Consider the following 25,346-nt stretch of genomic DNA (forward strand, 5'->3'; position numbering starts at 1 on the left):
ATTCTCGAATTGATATTTTATACAAATTTAAAAACGTTTACCAATACTTCATTACATTATACATCGCAGATTAATTTCTTAGTATGTTATCATACCAAAGACAATAGAAGTTAGACTTCGCGAAGTTTAACAAGAGGTTTTTTTTTAAACCCTGGCTTAGCTCTGACTGCGAACGTCTTACAATATCGTCTCCTAGTCTAGTCTAATAATTGTTGGAAATATTGGTGTAGTATTTTTATTATGTAGATAAGCTCTGAGCTCACAACCGTTAAAATACCAAAAGAAACCTTTGAAACTTAAATATTGAAATTTGATTAGGAGATATTATAATTAATTAGTTGAAACGCTATTTAGTATTTTACGGCAAAAAATTATTAATTTTTCATACATATAGCGCCATCTATGCATAGCATAAGCTAACTTGACACATGTGAGCGTCGTATGGTTTCAAGTATTGTAAATATATTTCTGAACTAAAACAATTAATTTTTGCAATCAGACACTGTTTTAAGAAAAAATAATGTTACTTAATTTTTTAATTAAGATTAAAAACGGTAAACCCTACAATGTTTGTTTTTTTTTTACAATTAAAACTTTAATAACGATAATATTACTCAGATACACTGTCGAAATATCGCACGCCAACCAACTATATTTGTGTTAATGAAGTAATAACTGTCCAAATCAATATTAATTTTATTGCAATACTATTCGATTATTGCATTAAAACAAACGAAGACTGCACGCTATATTGTAATAAGTTTACACGACTATTTTGAAACAAAAGAAGTATTAAATGGGACATCATATTGCTTATTCAAAAAAACGTAGAAAAGCTATACTATTGGACCCGGATGTTTTTTTTATTTATAAAAAAATTCCGTGTATATTAATACGTTAAGGGCGATTTACATTATCTTAGTGTTTAGGAGAGTGCTTTAGTACAACTTGAAAGGCAAGTTCTTTAGCGTAGCGTTTACTAAAGCAAGTAGCGTTTACATGTTTCAACTAAAGTACTATCCTAAAGCACTCTCCTAAACACTTATGATAATGTAAATCGGCCTTTACAAATTATTCATAGGAAATATGTGAATCGTTGAGATGTAACAGGCGCAAAATAATGTATGAAACATTAATTCATAACACATGTTTGCTGTGTAATAGTGTTTTGACTAATTCCACTTTGTAAATTTTCATTTTGTCTAATTAGTCACAGCGTATATATTTTAGTGTTTGGCTAATTATGCAGATAGAGTAGGAAAATGTTTATATAATGTATTTATATGGGTGCAAATTTTATTATTACCTGCTTCTACGATTACCACATATTATTTCAAGTAAGTATTAAAAAGTCGTGTTGATATGGCTTGATAATAAATTGTTATCTCTTTTTGTGTCAAGCTCAATTGTTTTAGTACCACAAAACTAGTGCCGGCGCATCGTGCCTTGACTTTCTAAAGTCTTCGGATTCAAAAATCATATACATACTTTAAAAAAATACAACATCTTACTCAGTCGCTACATTAAACAGAATACTTTTTGGGGCTTTTTAGGGTAAACTCAAATCTTGCAGGAGGTGGCAACACTGACGCCAAACTATTCATTCATTTCTATCAAGTTAAAAGTAATTATTCTAGTCTGTGGACTGTAAGTACAAATTTCAACTTAGAAAATAGCAATTAGCAGTTACTAGTTAAGTAGTTGGTTCATGAAATTATGAACTGACTGAAAATAATATTATGATAATATATAATTAAATATTAATAAATACACATGACTGATAGTGAATCAGTTACGAGTAAAATAGAGAATCGACTGGCGTTATACGTCTACAACTTTTTGCTAACAGCTGACCAAATTAAATTATAAGACCAGTGACTCAGGCAGGATCTAATGAATTATGGTAACTGTGCTCAATGGCAATGCTCACAGCATTAGTCTTTAACAGCCATGCCAGTGGCTAGGAGTTCTGGAAATCAAGAAAAAACTGTTGTATCAAAAGTTTTGTAAGTATTGATGACTTGTGACTAATCGCATGATTTTCAAGCCTTGGAAATTACCTTGATCAATGAACCATAGCTTTATAGTCGACAATCAATTACTTTAATAACTTTATATTGTGATATTTTGACGATACTATGCACGACGTCGGAAGTTGTTTAACAACTGAAATCTATGTGTGTTATCTTATCAGAGAGATTATGTATTCAAAAGACTGACATGCCGTGTAATGGGCACAATATTGCAAATCAGTACTCCTACAGAAAAGCAGAAAGTTGTTTTGGTGTGATAGTCCGTGGGCCTATGGAACGAAAAGAACTGACCCTAAGTTTTCATAATCTTATTAAACGAGGTAGATTTTGTAGTGTGATGCTTTTGTGTTTGTTTAAAAAAGTTTGCTGTGAATTTTCTTTGAAAAATGCTTTACAGTGTTTATTCATCAATGGTATTTTTACAGACATTCTACAACTAAGCAATATCCAAAATATTAATAGTTTCAATAGTGAACTTACAAAAATGATTTATATTTGTATTTTTTTTTATTATGTAGATTCAGTAACACTAAATTTGCTTATCAATGCTTTATTTATTAACCATTTGGTATGTAGTTCTTGGGGGTGTACTTCACTACTTTTACTATTGTCAAACTGAATAAATCAATTATCTATTGTGTTTTAAGAACAAAGAAATAAAGACTATCTTAAAATAATTAGAATTATTATCTTTTTTTAAAAGAAATTGGTCTTTTATAATGCGACAATTCTGCTTATGCTTATCTTTCATTGTTCAAAAACAAAATATTTATATCACCAATTTATCAGATATTACACAGTAAAATTAAATCCATAATAATATATATATGTATCTAGTAAAGCCATGAGTGTGGGTACAACAATATTATGAATGCATAACATATTTTAACTACACTATTTATTTTTATTATTAATAGTATTTTTTTGGGTTCTACAAATAATTTATCAAAATTTTAAATATATTTAAAAAATAACAAAAACAAGGTGTGGTATTTTGAAGTTATTTTGTTGTATGTATTAACTTTTTTTTACACAAGCATATTATATATGAGTAAATTATATGTATATGGGTGATTCTCTTATAAGAGGTTACTATGGTGGCAATCTATTTAAAAGTGGTTTTTTAATCTATATGTTGCTATTTTGTGCAATGAATCACTTCTCTTAAATGTCCTTTATTAAATAACATTATAATTAAATGTCTCATTAAAGCATATTTTTGTAAAACTCGTTTTATAGTCTAAAAAAGTCTCTACCCTGGCCTGTCCCCTTACCGGTTTCAGCTTAACTAGCATACAATACATACAATATTTGTATTATTTGCTAAAACAAACTATGTTTACCACAAACTTAATAAAATATACTTAAATATTATTAAAGAAAAATTGAAAAATATTTGCTTATTTTCAATAATTTTTAAAACTTAATTGTTGTCCCGCTTTTTTTGTGTATCTACCCTGGCAATATTCGCACGCTGCTACAATATAAAATATAAGACGGCCACATTACCGAACTCGCTCATTGACAATTAACAACGTGAAGTTCGCAATACTAAGCACAGAAGCGGTTAGATCGACGCAATTTGCCAGTTTTTGTGTCACGTCCGTGCGATGTAACGGTTTCGCAAGGTCATTGTGTCTCTCCACTGGTAAGTAATAAAAGTTATAATAATCATTTTATTTATTTGCAATTCCTGTCCTAATTTAGTAATACTGTTATAGTCAAAGCTTACTTTATTATTCATTGAAAACTTTCTTGGATAAACCAAAATAATGTATTACGTCTTTCCCCTGGCGTCTTTCCCCTGGTAAGATTACTATCAGGGGAGAGACTTACTGACCAGGGGAGATATGTATCATAGTAATTGTGCCACCTATTTAATGTCTGTGTGTTGCACACGCCAATGTGGATCTGATTCTTACGGCACTATTCCAAGCCAAAGTTACATCAATATCAAACCATCAAAATCTTCTTCTTCAAATTTGTTGCAATAGGTGTAACGAACAGTGTCTATCGCGAGAATGCATTGTAAAAATAAAGGACTTCAATACAAAGAATTTGATATTAGTAAGCAAATTTTTGCAGAAAGTGGGAATCCAAGACTACCAATATAACTGATCCTAAAAGGCATAAGACCAGAAAGGTGACTAAATATTTGAAAAAGGTAATTCAATTCTATCTACGTGATTTGATTATACAGTTAGAAGACAACTTGGAGTATTTTCTTCACCATGAACTGAATATAGTCCACCAACATTCTGCTTTTAAAATTAATAAGACAAATTTGACAGTAAGAGAAGCAAATTCACGTGAACCTTAGTGACTTTAAACAAAATACGCAGAAGAAATTCAAGCATTCCATTTTAGAGGTGCACGTCAACAGATAAGTCTGTACACAGTTGTAACTTACACGAAAGAAGAGGCATCAGGTGAAGTAAAGACAACATGCTATTGTTCGATGTCACAGATTTTGTTACATACGCCTCCAGCTATATGGGCACACTTACAGCCAATTTTGAACAGAAGTAGAGATCCTCCATTTTTGGAGCGATGGACACAATATCGCACTCATTTAATAGAAGTTTGCCCAGCTCTTAGAGACTTTACCTGCAATTACCATGAAGCTGGACACGGTAAGGGAGCTCCAGATGGTGTTGATGCTGTTTGCAAAAGATCAGCCGACCTATTGGTAACTAGTGGCAAAGATATGGCATGTCTGAGCGATTTGTCAGATGCTATTCAGAAAACTGTCCTGGCATTAATGTTTTCGTTATGACAAAGATATTTTAGACAAAGACGCTTTGCTTGCTAGTGCTAAAACACTCATAAAGACTTTTGCTGGTACTTTGCGCGTCCATCAGGTGTCATGGAACATTGAAGATCCGACAACATTGAAAATGAAGTATTTAAGCTGCTTTTGCAATGAAGATATACATTGCGATCATTTTAAGCTTGGTGTCATGACATACTCGTCTTATAAAAAATCTCGTCTCCGAGTCGAGGATGTTTACGTCCCTGATTCAGAGTCCGAAAACGAGACTCCTTTTGATATTGAACAAATAATAACTTCAAAAGATCGCAAGCACCAAATAAAAAATATTCATCAACCGTTGACATCCAAAGAAACGCTTAAAAACGGCGCATTTAGTCTGATTAATAATAAATATGATAAAAAAATGTTGCCTGATTATAAATTTCAAGAACAATCTTTGATAAAAGTTGATTATTTCAATTGTATTCTTTGTTTTATTGCTTCTAATTATCTCCCATGGCCAAATACGTATCTACCCTGATCTTCATGTATCTACCCTGCCTGATAGTATTTACCCTGGCCCTCTAAAAAGTGACAAAATATGTTTTAAGTAACTTGCCCTTACGTGAGTAGATACACAAACGAGCCAAAAATCATAATATATATGTATAATGGATAAACTCCAACTTTTCTCCTCGGCCGTCTCCCTCATAGACGAAAAACCTCTTATATAAGAACTACCCATATATAATATGTATGTGATGATTAGAAATCCAATAAAACAATACTTTTGAAAACCATGTTAATAATACCGCTCTTATTTTTTAGATGAAGAATTATACAGTTACACAAACCAAGGTATGGAGACCCCAACTCCGTCATCACCTGGTGATTGCCTGCAAGGAATATTTCAAAACCTGGACTCCTTGACACCTGGAATAGACTCTGATTTTGATGAGTGCCTTGCAGTTCCTGAGTCTCTCTCTGTTATAGAAATAGATAAATGTAAAGAGGAAACTGATGCATCTGGTGAGATATTTATACAATTTTGTTGGAATATTTTCTTTGGTCATGTATGGAAAATAAATGTAGCATTTTGTTTTTGAGTATACTTCATTCTGGACTAGTATAATCTCATGTTAGATGAATATGTTAATTTTTAATATGTAGAAATTCCGCTACTCTGAGATGTTTTCTTCTTCAATCTGTTTGACCCTAGGTCTAAAGTTTCATTCTGGATATGTCTATAATTATTTTTGTGTGAGAAGGCATATGCTGATCATGTTTGTAACAGATCATTGTAGGGTTTTTTTTTAAATTTCATTCTCTATGAATTTACTCATGTGTCCAGCCTATAAAAATTATAAGAATCAGAAATGTCCAACCCGGCTCTAAATGCTTATGAAACAGAGAGAATGCGGATACATGTATAATTTTTACATAATTTTATTGGAACAATATAAATATGTTTCTTTTTATCTTTTTATTTTTGTTATTATCGTTTTACAATCAGGTATGACTGTGAATGAATCTTTGCATTGACGCTAAACTTTATCAGTAAAATAATATGAATTCGCTAAAAATATTGTTATAAGTAAACTTATTTGTGAAGCAAAGAAGCAAAAAGCTCTTACTTTGAGAATAAGTCAATTAAATATAAGTTATGATACACTAATCTTTCGTTTACAACATATTTATGCGTGTTAACTATTTCTAAATGAGCTTCATGTCAAATCAAGTGCATATTTTATGAATTCGCCTTATAGACTTAATTAATTTTTTGCTAAAATAACTTGTTATCAAAACCCTTATCCATTTTTTTCAGTACCTCTAGCTAAATCAGTGCCTTACAAAAGCATACACTCTACGCCAATAAAATTCAAATCAGTGCATAGGAAAGTGTTCATTCCGGGTGTTGAAATAAAGGTCAGATTTGTGGAGAATGAAAGGAGTGTTACCACACACCTTCTTAATCCTAATCTGTGAGTATGACCACTTTTCATACATAAAACAGATCTTTTTTAATTTTTATTTATTATCAATGTAGCTGAGTCTCGAGGGAACCTTATAAATATTTATGAACCAGAATTTGTTTTAAACTAAAAAATCTCATAACTCATAAAGGAGCGTTCAAGTATTACGTAAAGAATTTTTCCTTTTGTAAAACGTTACGATGCGGGGCATTGAATTACGCGTTATTGTTAATATTATTTTCGTCTTTCCAGTACTTTACACCACATAATGGTAACATTTAGGTATAAAGTGTCACTCGGTGGTCACGAAACGTTGTATTATATGTACTACGGGTACCTACAGTAAAACGTTACGGCGCGTTACATGGGGGGGGGATCAATTATCTCTAAAAATTGCGTGTATTGCGTAATACTTGAACGCTCCCTAATCAAACTCAATCAATCTACCTCGGACGGAATTTATTGAGGTTTTCATCAATATCTAGAATAATTCATGAGGAAGGTTTAGATATATAATTTTACAAAGTTTACTGGTCACATATTATAATAAAATATAATCTCCGCTAAAAAGAATTCCTTAATATCCGCTACAATTCTTTACTTATATATCTCAAAAGGTTGATCAGACCGCTAGCTGACTCTAAGACTACTTAGTTATTACAATATAGTACATGTGTTATATACGATAAACGTAAAATTTTATCCATTAGACGAAACTACATGACGTCATGACTTAGATAAGGCCCCTACAACGAAAATAGAATGCGGTCATTGACGTATACCGTTTATACTATGGTTTGTAATATGTTCAACCATCTAATTAAGTCACTTGAAGGTTGGAGGAAAAAACTAACCATAAGAAGCGATTAAAAATAAACAATAATTATTTTCCTTTATTTCTTTCCCATGTAAAGTGTGATACATGTCTTAATACAGGAAAGTCTTATCATTCAAGTAACCTTGCAAATATTATGACATATCAACTGGTAGTTGCTAACACGAAGGCATGCCATGGGTATTATTTTCTTAAATGTATTACATGACCGTGGATACAAGTCCTTTAGTCGAATAATATAGCTAACAATGTTGCTAGTAAATATAATTGTTTTTGAACAAAATAAACCTCTTTAAGCTTGCTAATAAGCTGGCTTTTTGAGTATATGTGTAGGTACCCTAATAGTAACTTTTGCGACCGTTGCTTACTGATGATAACTAAATGTATTTTTCGAGGTTTATAATTATAGTGTCATTCTTTAATCGCATAAATTGTTACTAAACACATTAAAACACTAGCGCGGTCACAGATTAGTAGAATATAAATTTACCATCCATTACTATTATATATAAATTATACGACCACGATTTGGTCCCAAATGGATACCAATTCATAGAATTGACATTTGAACTGTATCGTAATTGTTCCAAGTTTTTCGAAGTGAAACTTCTTTATCGGGGTTGGAAAAAAATTTAGTGTAACATTTTTCGGTTACGCGTCACATGTTTCAGTTACGCGTCACATTTGACCGTTACGCGCGTCTTTTTCTCGTCCCTACCACGGTTGATTCGAAGAGATTCTAAACCATTAATAACAAAAATTTATAATAACTATAACAATGATACTAAAAATTATATTACAATTTATGAAATTCTGTAATAATCTTAGTGGTAATAAGGTAAAATGAAATAATTGTATTATTTGTATTCAAGTCTGTGATATTAAAAGCCTTTTGTTAAACTTTATCTAATTTAACTTTATTTAACCAATTTCTGTAAAGTTAGTTGCATATAGATAATTTTTCGAAAAATAAGGTCATAAAGAAGTTTCACTTCTAACGTGTGTACATTAGTACACGCACATTTTTTTTTTCTAGTTTCAAATTATTATGGGGTTCAAGTTTTCCATACAAAAACGTATTGTTACGTTATGACGTCAACGCTTTTGTTCAAGCTAGGTCGTTGAATGCCAGTTGTCGTTCAAAGTACAATCCAAGAATTAGTAGATAAAGATCTATCGCATATTAACAGTCAGCGATTTGACGTCGCCTTGTATTTTTCTCTGTATAGACGAAAGTTCATCACAGTCAGCTAAGAAGTTTACCGAAACAGATAGTACGTACAAAATTTCATATTCCAAATGATATTGGAAACGGCAATACACCCGCGATCCCTTGTATTAATTATGAAACACTATTAACATGACATTTTTCAGATATACAATAAACCTAGAGCATGGCGACTTCAAATGGACGATAAAAAAGCGATACAAACACATACTCTACTTGCACCAACAACTGGCTTTATATAGAACGTCTTTAAAAATACCATTCCCAACAAAATCACACAAAACAAGACGAGCCAGTTTTAAAAATACAGTCGATACAGAGGAAAAGGCCGAAAGAATAGCTTTGGAGGCTCTACCTCGGAGTAATTCTAAGAAACGAGAAGGTAGACCGAGGAAAAGGAAAGGTGCTCTGCCAAGGTAATTATTGAATTATTCTAAATTTAAATAATAATAATCCAATGGTGCTATAACCTCTTTGGTCGAAAGAACCACAGATATTTAAATAGACAGCTTGTTCCGCCATAGGAGATTAATTATGAATGAAATTTTATCGCCACCAGTTAAATACTTATCTCTAAGTTCTGTTGGCTATCTGATCCTCTTAATCAGTCACATTTGATTAAATTTCACTTAAAATGTGCAAATATTAATTTAATTGTAATTGCGACTAATTTACTTTGGCGCGGATTTTGTTAATCAAAAATGATTTATGTTTGAATTCTGACTATTTAGCCCCAAAACATTGAAATGATAAAAAATGAGTTTAGAGTATGGAAGATTTGATAACCTCCTTAGGTTTTTTTAAAGTTGGTTAAAAATAACTTTTAAAACTAACAAATTGTAAAAAAACTTCTGGCCAGGATACCGACATCAGATCATTAATTTCACCATACTAAAGATAGATAAAACGTTTATCAAGGTTATATCTGATAACAATTGACAATTTTTCTCAATGAAGTGTGTCGTTTTCGCCATCACTTTTGTAACAATGTGTAAATTACGTCTTGAAATGTTTAACATTCCTTATGATACTAATTTCCTTTCATTTTATTATTCTCTAAAGTGATCAGAGCTATGACCACTTCTTACCAACACGTAAGAATTATACGAAATTATTAAAATTTCCGCCAGGAATTGACCAATACATTATGTTGCATACAACATAACCAGGAAGGTTTAAACATATTGACTCATTTATGAGAGATTTTTTATTCGTCATACATAAAGTAATTACGAATGATTAACATTGAACTGGATAAAATCCAAGTTAATTAGTAACCATATATAGTGTTTGGTTACAGATTTCCTCGCAAACCCGAGGTGATGATTACGTATGAAGGCATTCAACTTCGTATGAAACAATTGGAGGAATATTTGTACAATCTACTCAATATATCCATTTATAGAAATCACCATGAAACTGTAAGTATTTTACATACATCGAACCTTTTTCTATTAAAATTTAATGATCGTATAGAACAATTCAATTCGCATTTTATAAATAGAAATTACCCTGGATTCTATATTTCCCCATTTAGGCCGAGCTACCCTGGCTATAACAGCCCGAGCTGAGCTGTAAAGGCCCTTAAGGCCAACAACCAGATTCCATTTAAAAAAAACGATTTAAAAAAGAATTTGTTGTTTTTTTAAATGAACAATCTTTTATTCCTAAGGCGAAAAATTCAACTATTAAATTGAGCTCCCATCGCCCGTCTATTTAAAACAGGCATGTAGGTGATGATTGGGTGCCTCTCAATGCAAAATGTTTAATCAGGCCTATGGTTTCCTGGTTCCATGGAATTATTGCAGTGTAACATATAATTTTTTGTAGAAAAATATTGTTTTCTTTTGCCTATTCTAAACGAATATTCTTTTAAAAAATAGGTGGCGTTTTTGGAGGTCTCCCAAATGTCTTTTATATCGGAATTGGGGTCCAAGGGCAAAGAGGGCATTATCGAGAAACGCACGGGGTCTACCAGACCCGGTCAGGCTGGTTGCAACTGTTTCGGGCTTTTGGGCAATATGGTGTGTGTTCGGTGAGATTGTTTATGTTCTCATGATCATGGTCTTAAATAATAAACGAATAAAATTAGTTTCCTCAGGTCGTTGTCGAAGTCGATTTGCTTTATTAATATTGTATTGATTTTTTTTGTATTATAAATTAGGTTTCGTACTCATACAATTCTTCACAAGTCTTTTTTTCACTGTTTTTAATGGTTTGGAAGAGAATTGCATATTTTTTATATAAAGTTTATTGTCAGTATTATTTTTTTATTCTTGTGCAAAAACTGTAAATAAAAATAAAATAGTATTCTAGTTTAGTTGATTTAGTCACATAAGTTTCCACATTTCCCGTGGTAGGAAAGGTCGCGTTTCAGTAGCGAAAAACCAAAAACTACCGTTGCGCACAAATGGCTAAACTATTTATTTATTTATAAAACAGTATTGCCACAGTTAGTTATAATATGGACACAATACTTAAAAGCAAAAATGGAATAGACATACGAAAAGTCAATTCGACAAAATACAGATTTAACGAAATAATTTTTTTTTTATTATAAATTATACGTGTGTTTTTATAGTAAATCTTTTGTCTAAATTATATTGTGGTTGGCCCAATTCTGTTTTATTTTTATTTTATTTTTTTATATTTTATAAACTATAGGTTAGTATAGTACATACATTGTTATTTTTGATATAAAAATTATAGCAAGTTAAAAGAAAGCATTCCTATTATTAGTCACTTCTATTATTTTTAATATTAAAACAATATTTCACATAATATATAAATTGTAATTTTCCAGCTGCAATTACTTCTGCACAGCATTGGTATGCGCAAAATTTCAAGAGCGATGGTTATTTGTCAAGGACACCTTCTTTGGGTATATTAGACCCAGCGATGGTGTCATCAAGGGTGTCATGTTGTTTGACCAAGGGTAAGGTTCTAATATACTTAATAGAAAATAATAATGAATTTTGCTGCCTATATTTATTTTTCGTTCCATGCAGCTTGGTAAAAAGTTGTAAGTACTTAGTTTTTAGATAACATTGAAATCATAGTTTTTCGTATTAAAATGCGCTTATTTTTTTCTAATTATTTTAGATAAATATAAATTATTCGTGATAGCGATAATATGAAGGAATATAAAAATATTTTTTTTAGGTTCGAAGTATCAAGTGGTATGTATTCTACTGGTCTCAGCAATGGGCTTCAAATTTTGAACCAGCACAGACAGTTGGTCATCAAATGCTGGACCAAACGGAAGAGTAAAGAGTGGATGCACTACTTGAAAACTGTTGCTAACCAATCTGGTGAGTAGGTAGATGCTGAAAATAAAAATTATTGAAGATATTAATATGAGAGATATGAATTTGAGAACTGGCACTAAATGTAAAATTAGAAGCATTAATATGTATTTCTTTACTGACAAGTCATAAGTGTACAATGTGTTACCCATATGATTAAATGATTTTTGATTTGATTTGATATGATTAAACTTAAATGTGTGCTATATTGGTTTGTATAATTTATCCCCTCTAAGAGTTTACGACTTTAAAATTTGATTGCATCTCTTTCTTTGATTTTTTTTGGGTGATCAGCAGAAAGACACATTTTTTAAAAGACAAGATTTAAAAAAAAATATTGGATCTTGCTTTTTGTATACCAATGTTGAACACAAAGTTTATTTGAAAAAAAATTTCAAAAATGTGTAGGAACCAAGCTTCACCTTTCACTATTACTTTTATATTAAATTATATGTTTCTAAAATAAACTTATAGCCGTATAATTTTTGTCATAACACTAACAATATAAAAAAATCTGTAGCTCGTGACTTCACATACCCGAACGTACACCATTCGTTCGCGCCCGCGCGTCCGTCTACGCCCGTAGCCATGTTCGTTGACGGATGCGATTATCTCTCCGCGGTAGCTGATGCTATGGAATTGGCTAGAGAAGAGATTTTCATAGCGGATTGGTGGCTCAGTCCGGAGATTTATATGAAGCGACCCGCGCTCAATGGCGACTATTGGAGGTTGGATACTATATTGAAGAGGAAAGCGGTATGTTTTTAATTATATCTTTATAAATTATACATAAATCAAAATGATCAAGTTTAGTTCATTATCAGATTTGGATGATAATTATATATCGATCAATAGCAGAAATGTCTGTTGCACGTTTTGTAAGAAGAACCTCTAATAAAAGATCTTAAATAAACTGCTTTAGAAACACGTCTATTAGTACACTAATTAACATAATTTGGATGATTTCAGGCTCAAGGCGTCAGAGTCTTCATAATGCTATACAAAGAAGTGGAAATGGCGCTCGGTATCAATAGTTTTTACAGTAAAACCAGATTGGCGACTGAAAATATTAAGGTAAGGTATGGTGACAAAGATTCAGAGTCGTCCTTTAATAAAATAAAAGATGTAATTAAATTATATTTAAATATATTTTAAGGAATTTATAATTAAGTTTGTTGTGGAAGAGCTGGGAACCCTGACACAGGTATTTTTCTTTTTAAAATGGTTCCCAAATATTTTACATTGTAATGCATATATACTTATAAGGAATAAACACATTTTTTTATTTTATTATTTAGCGCGCTCTCGACTTTCAATGTTACCATAGTAATTTAGTTTTTAAAGAAAATATAGATCATCTATTATAAAACAAAATTGTTTTATCATAAATGTTCATGAATTGTAATGCGTACATTTTGAAATTTACTAAAGTTTAGAAAAATCATCGCTGATCTTTTGTAGCTGTTTAAATAAAATAAAAATTTCCTTCGCTTATTTTCTTGTATTGAGACACAAATGGGCGGTTGGATCCCAGTATGACACCATAAATGTTTTTTCAGGTTTTTCGTCACCCAGACCATGCTAAGGTTGGTGTTTTCTTCTGGGCGCACCACGAAAAGATAGTTTGCGTTGACCAAACTGTTGCCTTTCTTGGGGGCATCGACCTATGCTATGGACGATGGGATGATTATAGACATAGGTATGTAAACGGTTAATGGTTGCACCCTGAGGTCGTGAGTTCGAATCGCAGCTGTGCCCCAATTAAGTTTCTATCTATGTGCGTATTTTCGCTCGTACGGTGAAGGAAAACATCGCGATGTAACCGGCATGCCCTAGACCCAAATAGACTACGGCAAGTATCAGGCACATAAGACAGATCACCTATTGCCTATTAGAAAAAATACGCGTTAGAAGTTATACTTCTTTGGCGTAACAAGACATTAATATTTTATTTTTTTTTATTTTTCGCCTCATTCTACGTTTGTTGAAAAAACGACCCTAACGAACGACCTAGAAAAAAGGTATTTAAACATACATTGAAACTTTTATTATAACACATTATCTAGTTAAATAAAGTTTATTTAAATATCAAAAAAAAAATTTCTACATAATTACAGAAATTGACATTTTTTATTTTAAAATGTTGTCTATGCTAACTTCAAGATGTCGGTTTTTTGTGACGGTGTGCGCGGGCATCGAAAAATTTACTCTCATAATTTTTCTCTAATGCGCCAAAAGAAGTATAACTTCAAAAATCTATTAAACACACAAATCTGAGGCCAAGCTAGCGCCGCTGTTTTTTTTTAAATAATGTCATCAACAATATTTTTTTTCTAAATATTTTTCTGCCTTTGTAACGTGTATCTGCTATATGTGTGTGTGATACTTTATATAATAGCTCTATATATGGTGGGTAATAAATAAATTATATTCCCTATAATATGATAAATCAACAGACTTACAGACCTCGGTAATATATCGCAGCCGAAATCAACAATAAGAAGTAAGAAGAAAACTTCAAGTTCTCCCGGAGGTGGTCTGTTCGTTGCTCGTGAGAATAACATGGATGTGGCAATTGAACTAGCGAAAGCCACCAAGGATATCGTCATTGGGTATAACGAGTAAGAATACAAATTGAATAATTATTTTATAAATAAAAATGAATCGCAAAATATGTTGCAAAAAACTCGAAGACGGCTGAACCAGTAGGTATTTTTTTTTTCTTGAAATTTGAGGAAAGATTTATGGAGATATTTTTATTTTATTTCGTACTTAGATTTTTAATGTTGTTGTATATGCTACTAAAAGGGTAAAGAGCTACTTGGTTCTATTCCTTATGTCTAAGTAACTATTCTTTTCTCACAGTGCTTGCTTGGAAAAGATCGCTGAAATGCGATTAGCCCTCCTTAATATTTAATTATTTCAATTGTTCACTACTTTTTGCAACGAAGTGTAAATAAACAATAATAATTTAACAAAAACTGTTAGACTATTGACATTATTAAAATTGAACTATTAATTCCGGTGTACACACAATAATTTGCTTCCCGGAAATGCTTTGATATTCACAAAATGAAGATGGAAGAACGACAGATAATGTTTTAACTAATTTATTTAGGGTGATTCAAGAAGAGATCGACCAAAATGCACAAGGTGAAACGGAGAACGCCCCGAATCCTGATTTGCCAGTCCTCGAACCCGGAGACCACCTTCTCATAGCTCAAGACAAGGATGAAAAACAAAACGTACTAGGCAAATTAACAAATAGAGGAAAAGATTTCATTGGTATAATTTACCCGCCGTACGAAGAAGAAAGGAATGACAAGAAATTTGATGACTCAGAAAGAAAGAAGGCAGAGAAGTATGCGAGATCCAATGATGAAGTTCTTTTGACAGATGCACTGGGTTTGAAGGTGGATGGAGTTAAACCTACACCGTTAGCGCAGGTATGTTATTTTTATTTGCACAGCGTAAACACATTTATTTATTTTTTATGAAGAATAACTTAGTGTCGGTGTCGGAGGGTGGTAATTTAATAATTTTCCATACATTTTCATTTAATGAGAAAAGTAGTAGAAGTAGAAAATTAGTACAGTGAATTTTAAACGAATTATTTACCTGTCAAAATATTGATGTAAATATGTTTTTTTTTATCGTTGCAGGTCGTTGAAGGGAGAGTTATAACGGAAAGTACAAAGAAAGTTCTGGAAGGAATGGAGGGGAACTCGAAAATATGGATTGGGAAGGATTATGTCAACTTTATAGTGAAGGACTTCAATAATTTGGATTCACCTTTTGTTGGTAAATGTTTTATTATTTAAGAATTAATAGTAACTAATTATAATATTCTAATCGTTTTTAATGTTTGGGAGATGCAACGCCCCATAACTAAATTATATGATTTTAATTACATAAATTTGGAACCAGCTTGTCTTTCGAAAAAGTGTACCGATTCTTAATACGCCGACAACGCATTTGCGAGCCTTCTGACATTCACATGAGTCTCCTGTTATATAAAGAAATCCACCTAATCAGGTCTATATTCGCACTAGTAAGGCTGTTTCTCCACTGCTCCGGTCCGGCAAACGTTAATTACCGATCCGATTTAGAAACTAACAACAGTACTTACGTGCTTCTCCACTACTCCGGCATCCGGTTTTTAACGATCCGATAACTTGCTAGATCGGAACGCGGTGTTTTATCGGTCCAAGTATATCCAAGAGGTTATAAATTATTATTCATAGGTTTATTTATAGTTTCTTGAATTTGAAAAAATCTGGATAACCCGGACCAAACCAAATTATGTTGCTATTTATTTATATTTTTATACCATAGTATTAGTGAACTATTTATTAAGTAGATTTTAATATTTCAAGATAGACAATATAAAAAAAGTAAACTAGCCAGGGCAATAAAATATTTAGAATATAGAACGTTTTATTAATAAAATTAAGTATATGGGTTTTAGTTAATATAAGTGTTGCATGGTAAATACACAAGTATCGATTATTGTCGGATCGGATATAGTGGAGAAGCGCAATCCGGCCTTCCGATATTTTTCTCATGACTCATTCCGGTATCCGACGTCGGACCGGAGCAGTGGAGAAAGGGCCTAACGCCCCGTTTTTAATGTATGTTAAATAAATTTGTAGGAAATTACTTTATTAATTAATCATTCATGTGATTCCAGACCTTGTGGATAGAAATACAACGCCTAGAATGCCTTGGCACGATGTTGGTGTGATGATACAAGGCGCGGCTGCAAGAGACGTCGCCCGACATTTTGTGCAACGATGGAATGCTATCAAATTGGAAAAAGCTCGGTATATAAACCTTTAAAGTTTTATTCTCTTAAATCTTATGTTTTAAAGAAAACACTTTTTAACCGGATTAAAGTTATGTATTACTATAAATTCCGATACCAACTCCGGGGAAATAAATACAGATAATGGAACTTTTTCTACAGCTGTGATACTTTTTTGACATTCAACACCTTTTGTCTTTAGTCACCATGATCACGCACGCTGTAAAGCACGTGAAACGTCGGATAAATTTAAAATTATGTAAAATAATTTCAAATTTATAATAATACATAACTTTAATCCGGTTAAAAAGTGTTTTCTTTAAATTTGTAAAGGTTATGTCAATAAAAGACAATCTAATGTTCTTGGTTCGATTTTTGAAAACCAAAGTGAATACTGTTTTGAATTAAATTGTATGTTTTTTTTAATTAACAAACTGTTCCAAGGATAAAAATAGGGATGAATTTTCTTGAAGCATGTTTTTGTTCCTTTTCTTAATTTCCAATTAACGATCTATTTTCTATAAAGAAAACAAGCGGTGCTACAACCCTTGGTCTTGGCTTCAGTTTTCTTTATCTGTTTCTTAATAAAAAATAGGCAAGTAAGTGATTAAGGTGCCTGACACATTTCACCTTACAAGGGAGAACTAAAAGCACAACAGTAAATACATTTATTGGTACACTGCGGGGTTCGAACCTACGACGTAAGGGATGAGAATCCCTATACCTACTACTTCCTAATTAAAAATATAATTTTCATTTTTAACCAACTTCAAAAAAAAGGTGTAAACCATTCCAATTCAAATTTAAAATCATTTATTCATTGTCACAATGTCCACTTATGATCGTCAATAAAGAAATACATATGAAATGCTTCTAATTTTACATTTACTGCCAGTTCTCAAATCAAAGGCGTAGAACGGAAGAGAAGAACTGGCATTAAACTCTCCGCCACTCTTTTTAATCGCCAAGTTTTTGTTTTACACTATGTTTGTAAGGAGTTGCAACCATTACACCATGTTCCACATGACATCTTAAGTAAATAATAGATAATAATTAATAAAAAAACAAAGATTTGTCCTCTATCAGCATGAGGCATGGTGAAATAGGAGCACGCATTTACATTCTCGTGGGAACAACACACAAGAAAATTCGATGTATATTCAGGATCATAGTTATATCAGAAATCCCCTTGTACCAAAGCTACAATAGGTACATATGTTTTTTTTTTCAGGCAAAACAGTAATTATCCATATCTACTCCCCAAGACGTATACGGACATCAAGCCTTTACAAGATCTTGCCGAGTTATTGAGTATTAATGTCAATAATGTTTCCTGTCAGGTAAGGCATTTCGATTTGTGTCATAAAAAATGTCAATGGTAGAAACAGTATTGCCCTGCCCTGGTCATAAGATTTTTTATTACTTTTTTACATACATTAGCCTAAGCTGGTATTTTTTTGGGCAGAATTAGCGGTAAGTTTCTCTCGTATGTAATTTTTTTGATATGTGAGAGTCACACTTAACCCTGAGTTGCCACTATATCGGAGGATTCATAAAAAAACCATTTTTTCAAGTGTAGAAAAGTAACTGTTAAATGTGAAATTATGATATATTATTAATTGAATTGTAAAATCTCGAAAATTTGCTTAGGGTAGCGTTCAAGTATTACGTAACGAATTTTGGGGAGGGGGGGGGGTCCCTTTCGTAAAACGTTACGATGCGGGGCGGGGATTGAATTGCGCGTTATTGTTAATATTATTTTCGACTTTCCAGTACTTTACACCACATAATGGTAACTTTTAGGTATAAAGAGTCACTAGGTGGTCACGAAACGTTTTACTATACTTGGGTACAGTACTGTACTTGGGTACAGAAAAACGTTACGGCGCGTTACATGGGGGGGGTCAATAATCTCCAAAAATTGGGTGACGTAATACTTGAACGCTCACTAGAGCAAAGACAACAAAAAAACAGTGTCAGTTTTTTTTTCAATAGTCAATTCTTCTCTAAGAAAAATATTCAAAAATAAGCTTTTCAAAATGTTTTTAGGTCCTGCGAAGTGTATCCAGCTGGTCTTGTGGTTTCCTGGACCCTGATACAGTGGAACAGAGCATACATGAGGCGTATGTCGATACAATAACGAGGGCTCAGCACTACATCTATATTGAGAACCAGTTCTTCATCACGCTCTCGAGGACGAATCCCACTGTTCGGAATCAGGTACTCCCATTATATGAAAACTGATTGGAATGTTTCATTTCTGTTAGTAAGTAATAAAATACTATAAAACCTATGAAATTATTTTGGAAAATCGTGCTTTAATATCGAACAAGTACAGTAAAACAACGGATCATTTTTTCTTCTTAAAAGCTGACATAAAAATCACTTTTCCAGATGTAAAAGCCATGAACGATCCCAATGATATATCTAAATATGGATCTTGTATACGTGTGTATGAGAGACAATGTTATGTTTATCACTTATATTATTAAAATTTCAATATGTCATAACCAATAACACTATGATTTCGTATGTCGTACAGTCTGACGCTTTCTTCTACGATATTTCTATAAAAATCTCTTTCCTAAAAAAACTAATTTAATTTTTGTTACATTTTATTACGCTTTAACTATCATTATAGTTTTACGGTAGTACAACTTATTAAATCTACTATACAAAAAACACAAAGACATATATACATTTTACTTATATTTTACATATATATATTTTATTTATTTATAAACATTTATTCATTTTACCTATATTTTTCAAAATCAGATAAGTAAGAATAAAAAAAATTATTATTCCTAATGGAAAAGGATGTTTAGTTAAAGAAACGAGTCCACAAGTCCGTGTACAACAGTACTGCACATAATAATTTCTACGTAACACTTAAAATTTTATACTTAAACAACTTTTGCACAATAAGAATAGGTTAAGAAAATTTTGTTTAACATTGTTGTGAATGTATATAGTTTTGATTAGTTAGTTTGTTTCGTTAATTTTTTTTTAAGAAAGTGGTTAAACATTTTGGGAGAAAAGCGTTGAGCGAAGAAAGTTTTTTTTGGTTTCCCAAAAATTATGCATTTCCATTAAGTATTGTTTCATTGTACAATTTTGAAGTAAAGAACCGATATTTCTGAGTACATAAATTGGAAGAAAACTAGTGTCAGGGTTCTTATATACTATGAGAATAGCTACGCTTTATAATATAGGCAATAAAACTAATAATCAAAATATTGCAGATTGGTGAAGCTTTATATAACCGTATAATGCGTGCGTTTCGTAGCAAGGAGATATTTCGCGTATACGTCGTGATGCCCTTATTACCGGGCTTTGAGGGAGAAGTAGGAGGTGCTTCTGGCACCTCTTTACATGCTGTTACGCACTGGAATTACCAGAGTATATGCAGGTATATGTCTATGGCTGTTTGTTTCTATGCTATTTATGGAAGGAAAACTGTGAAGGTTTTACTTTGAAACCTATATATTGTAAGTAGTTATATTTATTTCCAAAAACTAACAGTACAAAAAACCACACCACAGATTTAACCTTGAAGAGCTACACTAAAGTACAAATTCATTATTCATGAAATTAATTAATATATTTCGTCTCTTTCTGTCAAATCGTGCTTATGCTATGATGAAAAGATCCTTAAGAGTAACAGCGGAACCAAACTGACAATATATATGTTTATGAATAGCTGCCCCCGCGAACTTCATTTCTCCTTTATGTGATTTTACTTAGCCTACCTTTTTAGTACATACCAACATGGAACATTTTGCTATGCTACCCCAGAGACTGTTTGGTTTTCCAGACTGAAAACTTTTTAGATTTTTCTGTGATTTCTCTATATAAACCTCATGTTCAAGTTATGAGTTATTAATTAACAAATAAAAATAGGGGTTGATCGTAGAGGGTATATGAAAATTAAGGGTTCTACATATGTATTTCTGTATGCTGTGTCATAAAAAAAATAAGACAAGAAATTTTGACTAAAAATTTTTTTTTTTTTGTGTGGACTCCCCTTATCACTTAGGGGCTTGAAAGATAGATAGTAGCCGATTCTCAGACTTACTGAATATGCTTAAAAAAATGTATAAGAATCGGTCGAGCCGTTTAGGAGGAGTATGGGAACGAACATTGTGACACAACAATTTTATATATGTATTAGATTGATGATTATTGAAGTGTATATAATTAACCAATTTTAGGAGTCGTGAGGCCATAATAACCCGTTTGTACGAAGCGGGACTTCCAGATCCAAGCGAATACATAACATTCCACGGGCTTCGAACCCATTCTTTACTAGATGAAGAGCCAGTCACCGAACTGGTATACGTTCATTCGAAGTTACTCATCGCTGATGATAGATATATTATCTGTGGAAGCGCTAATATTAATGACAGATCCATGATTGGCACGAGAGATTCGGAAATCGCTGTGTTGTTGCAGGTAAGTTAATATATACTATTGGCATATTAAATAATATGGTGGAAAAAGCTGCCTATTCGGGTGTAACGATGATGAAGAGACTAAGGTAGTCGTTATATCTGAACGTACGGACAGGTAAAGAAATTGTATAGAAAAGTTTCATTCATGGGTGTCTATGGGCTGCGTAGACTGCCCTTTTTGGTCGTCCCGCAAGCTCGTTTGCCCCCCTATTATATAAAATAAAAATCCCAGACTATTTTAGACATTTACGTGTTTTAACCAATCAAATTTTAGGCCAAAAATGCCACTACTTTAATAACTTCTGTTTATATTAATGATTGATTTATTTACCTATTTCTTTTGATACCAAGAGATCCATATGTTTTTCAAGAACAAGGAGGGTTAGAACGTAAAACGAAAGAGAAACCATATGTTTCATTGGATTTTTGTTTTTTACTCTACTTTAGTCGCCTTACATTATCACCTGGTCCGATAACGAATCGAAAGAATTCTAAGATCTGTATATATGTTAACGTAAAATTGTAAACACCGTTAGATTGTAATCTATCTCGCGAGATTATAAACTGTCGAAAGATTGTGAACCTCAGCGTACTGCTTACAATTTAACGTATTATTATTCGGTAGATTGTACTACACTAACTTAGTTATCATTCAAACTTCTTTGGTCAATTACAGATTAATTTTACTTCCCAACAATTTCATATAACTACCGAATAATAATACGTTAAATTGTAAGCAGTTCGTTGAGGTTCACAATCTTTCGACAGTTTACAATTTCGCGAGATAGATTACAATCTAACGGTTTTTACAATTTTACGTTAACATATATGTATATATATTCCAGGATGAAACCTTCGAAGATGGTGTGATGAATTCCAAACCTTTCCCAGTTGGTCGGGTGGCTGGTGCCCTCAGAAAGAAGTTGTTCCGGGAACATTTGTGTCTCTTAGACCTGGATATGGAACAGATGGGTATCAATATAGACGACCCATGTGCTGAACAGTTCTACATCAATGTATGGAAGAATACATCAAAGAAAAATACGGAAATTTATGAAGAGGTTAGTTTTTTGTAAGGAACACAACAGTGGACATACATATTTCGTATAAGAATAACTTAACAGAGAACGATTACGGCTTAAAGTTTAAACTATTTACACATAATCAGCTAGTATTGGTGTCTGGTTTTAGGTTCAATCCCCGGCGAATTTTTTTTTTGAAGTGAAACTTCTTTATCGACGTATGGGAGAAATTTTGTAGAAAATCGTCACGTTTTTCGGTTTAACGCGCCATGCTTTTTGAAGTCAAACTTCTTTATCGGCGTTGGAAAAAAATCTACCGTACATTTTTCGGTTACGCGCCATCTTTTTCTTGTCCCTACCACGGTTGATCCGTAGAGATTCGAAGCCATTAATAACAAAACTATATAACTTTTTAGTGTTGATAGTCACAGGCTTAAATACTCAAAATAATGAATGGTGTGATTAGTACAAGCTGAAAATTATAAATTAATTCTATATAAAACTAGCTGGCCTGGCGAACATCGTACCGCCTAACAGATTCTTTATTTTTTTTTAATACTTATTCTGCTATTCGGGACACCGGTCTAGCTAGTAAGATAAAAAAAATAAAGTTGATAAGACAACAAATATATTATGTCAAAAAATAAAAATTTACCTTCCCGGAACCCCTCCCCTAACACTTGAACTTTATGATATGGTATTAAAGTTCAAATTGACTTTTAAGTATTATTACGAATCTTTTGTATGGGAATATAGAAAAGCGTTGTTTTTAGACTTTTTCACTCAATTTTTTTTATTTTTCTCTTCGTAAGAACCATCCTCGTACTTCAAGGAATATTATACTAAAAAAATCAGACAAATCGGTCAAGCCGTTTTCATGTTATGTCGTGACAACGGAAAATGGGTTTCATTTTTATATATTACTAGCCGTTTCGCGCCCGCTTTGCTGGACGAATTAAAATTAGAGTTTTTAACAGATGTTGACGTTTTGCGGTTCTAGGAAGCCTCTTTTGTTTTTATTAGCGGGAAAAATTTTCATAAAAGTAAAACAGAAATAAAAATAAATAGCCATAAACCATCTAGGAAAATTTTCGCATCGAATGGTGGTAGTTTCATGTCGATACGATCAGTGGTTTAAGCGTGAAAGAGCCTCAAACGAACACCATTTTCTTTTTATATATATAGATATAGATTTATCCATAAAACCTTTTCGGCTTATTTTTAACCGACTTCACAAACCAATGGAGGAGATTATCAATTCGATGTGTATTTTTTGTGTCAGTTTTATTATAGTATTAGCACTTAACTCCAAAACGCAGATTTTTAGTGAGACTATGATTTCAGGTGTTCCACCCATTACCGACGGACGCGGTACACACATTCGCCGAGCTAAAGAGATATCAAGAGGAAAACTCGGAGACGCTATGGCGTAAAGACCCGGCGCTGGCGAATAGGAAAATAGACCTTATACAGGGCCATTTAGTTGACTTACCGCTTGATTTCTTGTGCAATGAAACGTTGACGCCTCGCAATACTTCCATGGAGGGAATGCTGCCTACATCTTTGTGGACGTAAAATCAATTTGTAATCGTAGATGGCGGAAAATTAAACTTTGTTTGGCCTTTCGGGCCCGTTAAGATAACTTAATACAGCAAATAATTTTGTTATGAATAGCTTTATATACTAATGAAATTACAACTAAATCCTTTATACAAATTATTTTAATTACACTTAATAATAAAACTATTTATTTTAACGAAAAAATGAGATTACTATACCTATTTATATTGATGAATACAAATGATTATTAATATGCAAAAACATTAATATAAATATCCTAATGGGCTACATTATACATACATAGATGGCGCTCTTATTCAAATATATACATATATTATATTGTGTCAAGGTTTATTTTACAATGTTCATAAATATACATTATCAGTTTCGCTTTTGGTTCGCGATGGTTATTGTATGCATGCCTATTTTTCATTCCATTTTACACTTAATGAGAACTTAATCTACCTCTTTACATTCTGTATTACCTTGCCTTTAGATTTTACTGTGGTACTAGTAAATGTTGTAACAATTAAAGTAGGATTTTATTTAGTATGTAAATAGATTTAGTAAGTTGACAAATCTATATTTAAGGTAATTTAAAAATATATTTTGGATAATTCGTGCAATAAAGATATTTTTATAATTAATATAGTTTAATTTCCTTATTAACCATTATCTTATTTTAAGATTACAATATAAAGGGGAACCTTGTTAAAAGCATGGATAGTCTTTTTTTTTCTCCAGTCAATTGGTCCTGCAATAGCTAACGCAGCATATTCTGACGCAAGTATCGATTAGGTATACCAATTCCAGAGATACTATGAAAGTTAAACGTTAGGTAAGGTTAAGTAAGACCCATCTAGTGACGCAAGTTAGTTATTCTTGTTAAAGTAAACAGTTTTCGTATTATTACTTGAAACTAGATGGCGCTATTATCAAACCTTTCAACAAAAAGTATTCACTAGATGTCACTTCTGCCCGACGGGCATTTTTTTATTTCTACGATATTCTCAACATCTTACAAAAACAAATAAATGTATTTAATATTCTTTTTATACACTTTTTTTTACGAATATAACATTATTTCATGGGAAGAGTATGAATTGATATTAATTCAATAATTCTTAAATTAAATTTTTATTGTTTTTAAATCGATATTTGTAGTGTCAACAATATTTGCTCCTTTATTGTAAATATGTATCTCTTCGTCTAAGATAAAAGGCTAAATTGTACGTAGATAATATAGCTGGCTAGCAAATTCAAAACCTATTTCTGTCAAAACATGATACTTAGGTTAAATAATTATTTTTCTTAAACACCTACAAATACAACTTACACATACGTCACACTGTAAAAAATAGGAATGAGAGACAGAGAGAG

The 25,346-nt window shown here is 32.1% G+C and overlaps 1 protein-coding gene across 2 annotated transcripts; it reads left to right on the plus strand.

Annotated features, from left to right (window-relative positions):
• The first annotated feature begins 1,684 nt into the window (after positions 1–1,684).
• LOC125059250 (phospholipase D2) lies at positions 1,685–24,610 on the plus strand. Of its 2 annotated transcripts, none has more exons than XM_047663602.1 (21): positions 1,685–2,006; positions 5,614–5,814; positions 6,611–6,767; positions 8,968–9,237; positions 10,122–10,242; positions 10,705–10,856; positions 11,625–11,756; positions 11,984–12,132; positions 12,647–12,882; positions 13,096–13,200; positions 13,686–13,825; positions 14,583–14,747; positions 15,245–15,572; positions 15,789–15,927; positions 16,817–16,949; positions 18,162–18,270; positions 18,980–19,150; positions 20,176–20,342; positions 21,145–21,385; positions 22,230–22,445; positions 23,751–24,610. In XM_047663602.1, exons 2-21 carry the CDS (start codon positions 5,646–5,648, stop codon positions 23,979–23,981), a joined length of 3,531 nt encoding a protein of 1,176 aa, XP_047519558.1. In that variant the 5' UTR covers positions 1,685–2,006; positions 5,614–5,645; the 3' UTR covers positions 23,982–24,610. The 2 variants fall into 2 exon arrangements, with proteins under 2 accessions (XP_047519558.1, XP_047519557.1); XM_047663601.1 differs by lacking the exon at positions 1,685–2,006 and adding an exon at positions 2,130–2,353.
• The last annotated feature ends 736 nt before the right edge of the window (positions 24,611–25,346 follow it).

The sequence above is a fragment of the Pieris napi genome, chromosome 19 (genome assembly GCF_905475465.1).
Source record: "Pieris napi chromosome 19, ilPieNapi1.2, whole genome shotgun sequence".
Lineage (NCBI taxonomy): Eukaryota > Metazoa > Arthropoda > Insecta > Lepidoptera > Pieridae > Pieris > Pieris napi.

Bases quoted from the DNA above. Each gene is read 5' to 3' on its own strand.
- LOC125059250 (XM_047663601.1), top strand. From the start codon at position 2,176: ATGTGTGTTATCTTATCAGAGAGATTATGTATTCAAAAGACTGACATG. The intron at 15,573-15,788 runs GTATGTTATTTT...TTATCGTTGCAG, and splicing joins AACCTACACCGTTAGCGCAG to GTCGTTGAAGGGAGAGTTAT. The intron at 19,151-20,175 runs GTACTCCCATTA...AAAATATTGCAG, and splicing joins ATCCCACTGTTCGGAATCAG to ATTGGTGAAGCTTTATATAA.